The 10721-nt window shown below is 43.0% G+C and overlaps 1 protein-coding gene across 1 annotated transcript; it reads right to left on the bottom strand.

Moving 5' to 3' along the window:
• Positions 1-1093: 1093 nt before the first annotated feature.
• On the bottom strand, positions 1094-9848 carry COPS6 (COP9 signalosome subunit 6). The gene is made up of 9 exons (XM_072399383.1): positions 9721-9848; positions 7825-7950; positions 6027-6158; positions 4953-5041; positions 3114-3176; positions 2990-3037; positions 2210-2324; positions 1407-1499; positions 1094-1308 (listed from the first exon to the last, which is right to left on the bottom strand). Exons 1-9 carry the CDS (start codon positions 9770-9772, stop codon positions 1109-1111), a joined length of 918 nt encoding a protein of 305 aa, XP_072255484.1. The 5' UTR covers positions 9773-9848; the 3' UTR covers positions 1094-1108.
• Positions 9849-10721: the final 873 nt, after the last annotated feature.

Genomic DNA, 10721 nt, shown 5'->3' with positions numbered 1-10721 from the left:
GACTGATCAGTTCTCTTGCGTGTGACTGCTGGGCAGGGGGCCCTTGCCTTGAAAATATCGTCCTTTGTTCTGCATTTAGAGCCCTGCACTGATGCAGGAAATAAGTAAATATGAATCTCAACAGATTTTACACTGCCACCCCCAGGCACTAAAGTGGTAAAAAATGGCCACGTAGTCATTCTCAGCCTGGTTTTCAGTAGTCTATACTCCCCTGTACTGCTCATTGTAAGCAGTCTGGAAGGGACATTCTTGGGGCCCTGAGTTTCCCTTTTTTTTTTTTATAAAAGAGAGCAACCATTGAAATAAAATCACTGCTTCTACCGTACTGCTGGCCTTGCTCTGCTGTCTTAGGTAACTCCTAAGGGCTCAGACCTGCTTCGGAATCGTGGGATCTTACCTTAAATCCTGCAGATACCTTGGGAGGTTTCGTTTGGGTCGGTATCCAGAGGAAGTGCCCGGTTCTGACGACTTCTTCCTACGGCACCCAATCTCGCACTGCAGATGCGATATTTGGTGACGTAGATGGGAAAAAAAGATAGCCAATCTCTTTGCACATGCGTGAGATCAGCAATTGTTTTCTTCCATTATAGAAAGGACTCCTGCACACGTCTGAAATCAGAGCATGTGCAGAAGCAGCAGCCAAGAGCATGACGTAGGTATCCCGGCAGGCTTTGCGCTCCGATTGTGTCTTGATCACCACAGCAATCAAAAGGTGTTGCACTTAACATTGAATTAGTACATGTAAAGCTGTGTACACATGTAGAAATTTTGTTGCTGGAATTGATCTTTCATGATTGTTTCCAGTGAAAGATGAACGAGCGAGCGCTGTACTCAGCACCATTCTGTTGTATTGAGAATGAGCAAGAGGCTCCCCGCTGTGCTCTCCCTTCACTTTTGTAGCAATTGATCCATGAAGAACATTCTCAGATTTTTGTCTGACACGAGCATTAGCATTCGTCTCAGGTAATAATTATCTAATGCTTATGTGTTCTCCTGAGTAAGTCAAGAAAAAAAAAATTCTATTAAGCAAGGGTCCTTCTCTCCTTTGCCATTATTTGTATGGAGAGTTGTCATCTGCAGCTCTTATTTATTGTACAGCACTACATTATTATGTTGGTGATATATAAAGGTTATTAATAATAATAAAGACATTACATGTGCAGTGACCCCTCCTGGACCTGCAGAGAAATGAAATCACACAACTTACATCATAAAAATCAGTCTTGAATTTGTCTGTGCTGAGTACGGGGAGACAATGACACAAAGCAGAGGCCTCCCGCAGAATCTCATGATTGAAGGGAACCTCTCCTGAAAAAAAAACAAAAAAAAAAAACGGATCATTCTTGTCATAAATGAATGGAGCAAAACTCATACCAGTGGCTGAATGAAATGATGATCACACTTACCAGCTTCCACCGCTCGGACATACTCCAGGATTAGGCGGACCCGGCTGTGAAGCATTTTAATCGCACTGTGTTGGGCGATGAGATGTTCCGCCACTGGAAACAGACAAAGGAGCTCTTCAACAAACTTTATTTGCAATGTTAGTAGAGCACAAATGTCCTAATGTGTAGAATAGGCAGCACCCCTTAATGGAGGAACCTGAATGAAGTAATGTAGAGGTGCGCCCATATACTTCTGCCCGTCAGGGCACAAAGTTTTGGTCAAATAGTGTAAATGCTATGAACCAGTTATGTGAAGAGGCGCCTATAATTTTAGCTATACAGTGTAGGTGTGATGTTCAGGGGTGCACAAACTTTTGGGCATTTTTTTCCAACCATACAGTGTAGGTGCAATGGTGTAGGGTGCACAAACTTTTGGTTGTTGAACATAACTACAATGCACCAGTAATGTGGAGGGGTGTCCATATTTTTGGCCATACAGTATGGGAGTCATAGAATGTAACTGTATTATGTAGAAGGGGGCATATACTTACAATCATACAGTATAGGTGCGATGGTGTAAGGTGCACAAACTCTTGGTCATATAGCATAATGGCTAAGAATCAATAATGTGGAGGGGCGTACATATATTTTTGAACATACAGTGTAGGTGTGACGATCAGGGCTGTACAAACTTTTGCTCATATAGCATATGATGCGGAGGGGGGTCCATTTACTTCTGAACCCCATGGTGTAGCTCTGCCCAACATTCTGGTCATATGACACAATTGCTCCAATCATTACTAGCGCACCAACCAATCCCTCACCTGTCGAGTTCTCTCCGCTGCCAGTTGCGGTCATCCGAGCCACATGGTCTACTCCAATCCTTTCTGCTTCCTCTGTTGCCAAAGTGTATGGAAGTTCAGCTAAAAGCATTGTGGCCTGGAAGAACAGATAAGGGTAAGGGGGTATGAAAAAAGCTATATATATATATATTGGCTATAATCATTAAAATCCCTATTATTGTACAACGCTACATAATATGTTGGCGCTATATAAATCCTGTTTATTATTAATATTAATAATAATAATAATATAAAATAATAATAATAATATAAATAATAATAATATTAATAAAATGAATTACCAGCTGTGTTGCCTTTACAATCTTTATTTGGAGATTGTCAATTCCCATATACAATATACTACAAGGAAACAATGCCATTGCAGCATAAACTGCACGCTTGTATCCGGCCTGTGACTGACAGCACTGAAACCAAAAGATCAGCTGGACATCCAGCCAATCAGCATTTCTTACAATCTTAGTGGCAGAGCCGCTTTGGGAGCAGAAAGGAAGCAAAATGGCACCTTAGAATGGAGAATTAGGAATAGGGAGAGCTGGACAAAGGTTTCTAGACCCAGTAGCCAATAAAAAGTCAGGAAGGGATTTTGAACTTTAAAATAAAGCAAGGAACGGTTTACAAATCACCAAATTTCAGGCCGATTCTCCCGAGATTGGTGGTCAGGGGCTGGAATGTCAGAGGGTGGGCAGAGGTTCCACAGTCTGTGGGCATTCCAAGTATCAGCAATGAGAGAACAGAACTCACCTCGCCATTCACAATATCGATCACCGACTCGTAAACACTGACTGGAAGCTGTAAGAGACGAGAACCGGTTAGAGGTCAGACGTGATGATAGAGAATGAAGAGGAATACGGATTGGGAAGCTTACATCTGTATGTTTGGTCATTGGGTTCAACTTCAGGAAGAGCGGCGACTCGATAATCTCACAAACCTGGAAGAAAGAAATCATTGTTTTTATAAATACCGACGTGTGACCTGTTCTGCCTGCTGAAGATATGACATTCTATCATGCAAGTAAACCAAGCAATGCTGTCACAGAACACAGCCATAGACCTCCTCACTGACCACACTGCAGCCAAGAAATACAGTCTGGTCCAAGACACGCCCCCTAACATGTGACTAAGAGGTCAGCACTGCGCTCTCATCTTCCTGTAAACATTTGCACTGCAATGCTTATCATACCAGTCAGGAACGAATGCTAGTTATATGTTAAATATTTTTATTAAATAAAAAAAGATAAATACATTCTCCCTCCAGCTTGGAACATAGAACTGCTCGAATAGGGATCTTGTCATCAATGTCTTAAAGAATTCATCAGATCCTGCAGCAAGGAGCTGGTCACATGATCCAGTGTTCAAGACAGGTTGTAAGAAATTGTAGTCGGGTGGCAGCGCTGTATTGTGACCCAACTCTTCAGTAACTTCAGTATAAGTGAGGTCACTATATAGGGGCCACCACCCACCCAGCTTAAAAACCCCCAAAACAGCCGCATGGTTACTGAAAAGTGCCGGGTGGTGCGCCCAGCTAGAAGGGGCCGTGGAGATCACCGTGATCTCTGCAGAGGATCCTAGAAGAGTAAAATTTACCAAACCAGTCAGAGCCACCGATTGGTTGCCTTTGCTACCAGTTGCTTGCATTTCCTTTGGCTCAGACCATGTGACTTGCTATCCAGGACATATCAATGCATTCAATTCAATCAATGCATCATTTCCTACATGTGTTCACAATGAGGAGAACAAGGAGCGTGTTATGGAGAGTTACAGGAATTGGGATCATCGCAATATTTCAGGACCAGAATATTTGGACAGATATATCAGTTAATGAAAACTAATTGGAGACTAAGGCTATGTACACGTTGTCACTGGAAATGATCTTTAATGATTACTTCCAATCACAGATGAACATACACTGTACATACAGCACCATTCTGTTCTATAGAGAGGGGATGGGTGAGGATGAGGGAGTAGCACCCCGCTGTGCTCTCCTCCCCTTACTTCTATAGAGGTTGTTAGTGGATCACAAATCCATTACCAACATCAGGCGACCGCTGTACACACATCAGATTCTTGCTTGAGCCCAACCATTCATCTCATGCAAAGATAATCTGACGTCTGTCAATAACCCAACTCTGCACCAGGTGACATCAATTCAAACTGTTATCCAGGAAACGATGCGATGGAAAATTAAAGTCGTTAATTTCCGCCTACCCCTCCCAAGATAAAGGTACCCCCCGCTACCCTGCATACAGAAACCGGATGACTGAGGCCTACAGGACTCTTCTAATCTTCCAATAATGGTCCTGACTTATTAAAAGTTCTCCAAGACTGGAGAAGACAGATTATCATGGGTGAATGTGCAATGGATCCTGACCTGGCTTGAAAATATTTACCTGATAGCAAACATTTTTTTTCCAGATTAGCTGGATCACCCAGGTTCTCCCATGAAAGTCAATCTTCTCCAGTCTTAAAGAGCTTTAAAAAATTAGGTTCACAGATTTGGATTCCTAGATGCTCCTGTGTAGTCTCTCCCCTTAGACTTCTACGGGGTCACATCTCAGTACAGGAAACAGTTGGGAGGTTTTATAGGGGAGCGAATGTGCAGACACAGCCAAGGACAAGAGATTTTGGAAATATCTGAATGAGGAACTGAATTATGGGACCTCTGCCCCCTGCTCTGTAATCAAAACCCATCTAATGTCAGCCAATACCTGTTTGTGGACGTGAATATCAGATGGATCTGGAGGTCCTCCTGTTGTGTACCAGCCCAAGAACTCCATTTCTTTAAACACTTGTTTAACTAAAAAGACAAAAATTATTAATTTGTAGAATCAGATTGAGGTACAAAAGTTTTTAGAACTTGCTATTATGAATGCTGTACAGCAGCCATTGTCAACCAGGGTTCCTCCAAAAGTCCCCCCCCCCCCATATGATGATGCCTGTATAGTTCTGGGGCCGACATGCCTGCATGACTATAATTATATACATACTATAGATATAGTTGTCAATAAACTGTTTTTCTGTCCACCCCAGCAAGGGGAATTCTTTCCACTGGCCAGCTATTTAGGGCTTTCTTCTTTTTCCCCACTGATTTGGTAACGGTAGGGGGTTCCCTAGGACCTGAAATAATTTTGAATAAGGGATCCTCAGGGCTGAATTAAACTAAGCACGCATAGGAAAAATTTATATCAAAATAGATTTTAATTTATCATCTACCAAACCTTCAAAAAAGCAGGAAAAGCCTAAATCCAATTGTTATTTGCCCTGTCCAAAGCCTTTAAAGATTACTAATTCTTCTCCCAGATTCCTGGTTATGGAATGTGTTGTCATGAGGTGCGATATAAAACAATTATACCGATGTTGGAGGGGCAAAGAAACAACATGGCTGCCACTGACTTCCAAGTATTAAACAATTTCTATTTTCCCTATGCAGGGTGAAACAACACACTCATAGGATCTGATTTATTAAAGACTGGTGAAGCTAGATGAGAGAACCTGAGTGATCCAGCAAACCTGAAATAAATTTGAGCCAACTAATAGTAAAATTATATTTTCAGAAATCCGTTCCTGGCTTCCTAGGTCACCCAGGTTCTCCCATGTTAATCTATCTTCTCCAGTCTTAGAGATCTTTAATAAATCAGGAATATAGTCTCCTGGCTAATATAACGGAGCAAAATCTGGTTGTTGTGTTATTATAGCCAGAGTTCCTCCCCATGCAGCAACTAAGAACCCCTAAACTGCACCATATTTAACCCCTTATCCTTGGGATTAGACGGAATGCTCACACTGCTCCTCCTTGGTGTAATAATATTCCTTATTGATGGTGATCTTGTCATCAACGTTCTGGGACAGCAGCTCGAATGAGTTCATGACTTCTATATTTCTTCCTTCTTGTTTCCCAATGAGAGCCCCGATCACTGTAAAGGAGACAAGAAGACAATGAGGGGGTGATACAGGGTACCAGTGACACAATAAAGAGACGGGTGAGAAAAGATAACAAGATTTTATGGATACAAACAGGATGGAGTGAATAGTCCCCTGCATTGGCTTATCTGTGGTCAATGGCTGCAGGGTGGATTCTGCCAGGGAGTCATGAATCTGCTTTATTCTCCATAATGTAAATCAGGAAGAGAAGTTTCCAGGGGTGGGAGGGGTGTCATGCACTAAGAAGCCTAAGTTAGCGGTTCCCTGCACCTGGAAGCAGTGCCATAAGTTCTAGGATCTAGGACCCAGAAGGCGGACTTAATAAAGTAAAACTTTCTTCACAGTGCAGAATGGGTTATGCAGTATTTTCCCCGGCCCCTTTTAGCTGGGCGCACCGCCTAGCACTTTTCAGTAGCACCCGGCTGTTTTAGGGTACATACTGATTAGTTGGGTCACAATACAGGGGCTGCCAACCTGCCTACAATTTCATCCCACACAGCTTAAATACATTGCTGGGTTCAACACTGTTCTATTTAATTCTCTTCTCTCTTCGCAGCCTCTGCTATACAATTACAAGAAAGGACTTTGGGGTTCTACGTTCTATAGGGGTTTTTAGAAATGGGTAACTCAATCAATGTAACTACACTGGGCCTCTGGCTGCAATACGGGGTGACAACATTGCAGTAAATTCCCAGGAGGCCATTTACCATACTAACCAGTCAGAGGAAGAAATAATAGTTTTTTTTTTTAATCAGTTTTAGATATATGGTATCTAGGAATATGGTATAATGGTATACAGGTATTCCATGAGTTAAGGAAATCCAACATATGGACTCCTAGATACGAATGGGGCTTCCCTGCTCCCTTGTGTGCAGGACAGAGGCTTGATAGGGGGTAGGGGATAAGGGGGATCCATTTATACATTATCCCCTGTGATTTTACTCTAAATTCGCTCATAATTTTCCTTTATACATAAAGCATTTCCTATTCTGAAAGATGTGCACTTCGCCAAGTGGCCACTAGATGGCAAAACGAGACATTGTTTTAATAGGCACTGAAAGGAGAGATTGGAAGAGAATTTCAGAGGATTTGAAGGGGGAATTATTTATAAATAGAGCCCAAGATCTACTTTGTCATGGTTTAAATTAATTTTTACATATTGTATTAGCTGCTTGCTTTTTTATTAACCTTTATATGAATGCACAGTGTTCTCAGCGGCCCCATTTAGCTGGGCCTACCACCCGGGACTTTTCAGTGACCACCCAGCTGTTTTTGGGTGGCTACTGAAAAATTGGGTCACAATACAGGGGCCACAGCTGGCTGCCTACAGCTTCATCCCACCCAGTTTAAAACCCCCATAAATAATCGGTTGGTCACCGATAAGTGCTAGGTGGTGCGCCCGGCTAAAGGGGGCTGGGATTCCCTTTACAAATTCACAGCACTCCAACCTAACAATGCACGTCATGTGTTTTAAATGTTATTAATAAACAGGATTTATATAGCGCCAACATATTAGGCAGTGCTGTACATTAAATAGCATTTGCAAATGACAGACAGATACAGACCATGATACGGGAGGAGGAGAGGACCCTGTCCCGAATAATAACCTCTTAAAATCCAGAAGGTTATTACCATTTCATTAGTGAATCAGTGCCTCACCTTGCACCGGGCGGCCTTCTTGCGATCTCATTCGTATCCAGTGATCGGAAATATTTAAGATAACCAATGGGTGTAACGCTACGGCCACGCTGCCGGTGACTCCCTGCGCCATCACCGTGGGAAGAACTGCAAGGAAACAGACACGGATATAGTTAAATGATCACTCAGCAGAAGCAATATACATGCATAGAAATAAATCAGGGGGTTCATTTATTTTGAGGGGTGGATACACCGGTTCCTTTATCCCAAATAAGGTGAAAGGGCCGGTTTGTTCCCATATTGAAATAGCCGCTAAGAGCCAGGCTGCAATGTTTTGCTTTCAGGGCAATGACACAGGTGCGGGGTGGTTTATTAGGACCCGGCTTGGTTGGTGGAAATCATGTGTGGTGCCGCATGTGCTATAAGAAAATAAAAATGACTAAGAATAACTTTACAATAATAATTTCCCTCCTCCGGTCGCTGTAGAAATATCCCCAGCTTAGAACCAGATAACAGCATTTCCGGTACTCGGAGGAGCGGCTTTCATTCAGGGACCACCCTTGCGGTTCCTAAACTCACTTCTCGCCTTGACCACCAGGGGGCGGGCACAGAATAAAAGGAAAGCAATGATTGGTGGAGTAAAGAAGGCGCATCATTAATGTGAGCCATGGCTCTCGTTGTGGGAGTGATGGACATACAATGAGTTGTGCTGCTTGTCAGCAATAAAGGAAGGTTCTACCGATATATAGTGATGGGGACATTGAAGAGGAAATGTTTATTTGTAATACTCCTCCCCCCGTGCACACATCCTATGGACATCAGAGGATTGTCCTTTGTGTTCATTTCCAGTGACAGATAAATGAATGAAGCCTTCTATGATTTCAGGGGATGGGCACAAACTGAGTGACAGGCCAGTCAACCATTCACATAAGGCTTCTATGAATTTAGGGGGCGAGCACAAACTGAGTGACAGGCCAATCAGCCATTCACATAAGGCTTTTATGATTCCAGGGGGTGGGCTCAGACTGAGTGACAGGCCAATCAGCCATTCACATAAAGCTTCTATGATTCCAGGGGGCGGGCACACAGAGTTACAGGCCATCAGCCATTCACATAAGGCTTCCATGATTCCAGGGGGAGGGCACACAGTAAGTGACAGGCCAATCAGCCATGGTAACCACATACTAATAGCTGCAGGGGGTGGATCAGGACCATACCAAAGTTGCCCTGCATTACTATTAGTTCTTTAGGAACATGACACACCAAATAAAACTGTACAGCGGGGATAAAAAGCTTCTGAACCCCAATTGGTTCAAAATGCACATATTTACAAAGGTACAATGTAATCAAACCAGTTGTATGGGCCCTAATAAAGGGGAACCCCCAGCCCCTGAAACACATAGGATTACCAGAAGCAGGGTTAGGCAAAGGTACCACAAACAGCAATTTTTGGGATGTAAACTGCAGCCAAATTGTCAGCAACAAGGGCCCTGGAATACCAATATGTTATCCTAACACTATTATCTGGTACATTTCATTGAGCATTGGATATATGTATAGTTTTTATTAGGGATCATATATATGTTTACTCCTTCTCATTATAGCTCACTATAGGTGACACATTTCGATATATTGCCGCCTCAGCGTTGTCAGGCAGCTCAGCACCTCGCGCACACTACTTCCGCCAATTCATAACACGGCGTGACGTCACGGCGATAACTCCACTGACTGACAGCTCAGCGAGCCAACCAAAATGCAGAATTCATATCCCGCCCACCCATTTGACACAGCGGGAGGCTCAGTCACACAGGCGGCCATTATCGCTATGCACATTCACCACACATCGTTGCTGTCTCTGACCCTCTGACCTGATTCCCTGCGTCTCCCTGTAGCTTAGACAATAGCGTGGACACTCACCTGCCCCGTCCACCTCCATCCCGCTGCCGTTCGGAGCCGTAGCCGCCGCCATCTTGGTCCTCCCGGGAACGAGCGCTGAGCACAGCGCAGACGCTGCCTATGTGCTTTCTGCGCAGGCGCAGTTTGTTCGCTACATTGTTCACTAGGGGCGCTGCGGTACAATCCTTACCGTTCTACGGGCACAGCGGAACTGTCTTTATACTATCGCTAGGGGCGCTGCTCTGCAGTGTTTTGTTGTTTAGTTTTCCATAGGAATCTATTCTTTGCTTTTATATAAAAATAACAATCGTTATGGAAAAATAACGATCCTTATAACATTGCGAGTTTGCCAAAGTTGTAAAACATCACAAATCTTTCTTAGCTTATGCACACTTTGGATCTCACATATATTCTAGCACTAAGGCATAATATATGTTTTACTCAGTGGCCAGAAAAATAAAAACCCACGCTCAGTATCACTTTTTTACCTTGGGAGTGCCAGTATTAATTTCTGTTTTAAACATTCTTTATTTTTATTTTTTAACAAACAAATTAAACAAAACAATACAAACTCCATCAGGACAGGTAGGTACATATAAAACCAAAAAGTGCATCAAAAAACATTTACAGTTAACAGTACAGAAGCATACTCATGAAGACATACAGCCTATGATATCGGAGGAAGACTGAAATTCCTTCCAATAAAACCAGGTGCGCACAAATTTTTCAGGGGTATCATGGAGGCTGGCTGTTAAATCCTCCATAAGCATAATCATAATAACAATTCTAAACCACTGCGACAATGAGGGACACGTATACGATCTCCAATTAGTTGGGATGCAGAGTTTTGCTACATTCAGCAAGTGGCTTACCACTGATGTTTTATGAAAGCGGAGAGAGAGGGGGCTATGTTGTAGCAGGAAAAATGCGGGATCTTAAGGCAAGGGGTAGTCGGTGAATTTCCATACAATATCTTTGACTTTGCTCCAGAAACGTTGCAGGATCAGGCATGACCAAAAAAT

Source organism: Pyxicephalus adspersus, chromosome 2 (assembly GCF_032062135.1).
Source record: "Pyxicephalus adspersus chromosome 2, UCB_Pads_2.0, whole genome shotgun sequence".
NCBI classification, from domain to species: Eukaryota; Metazoa; Chordata; class Amphibia; order Anura; family Pyxicephalidae; genus Pyxicephalus; species Pyxicephalus adspersus.
The sequence above is the reverse complement of the archived record's forward strand: the minus strand, read 5'-3'. Positions and strand labels throughout refer to the sequence as shown.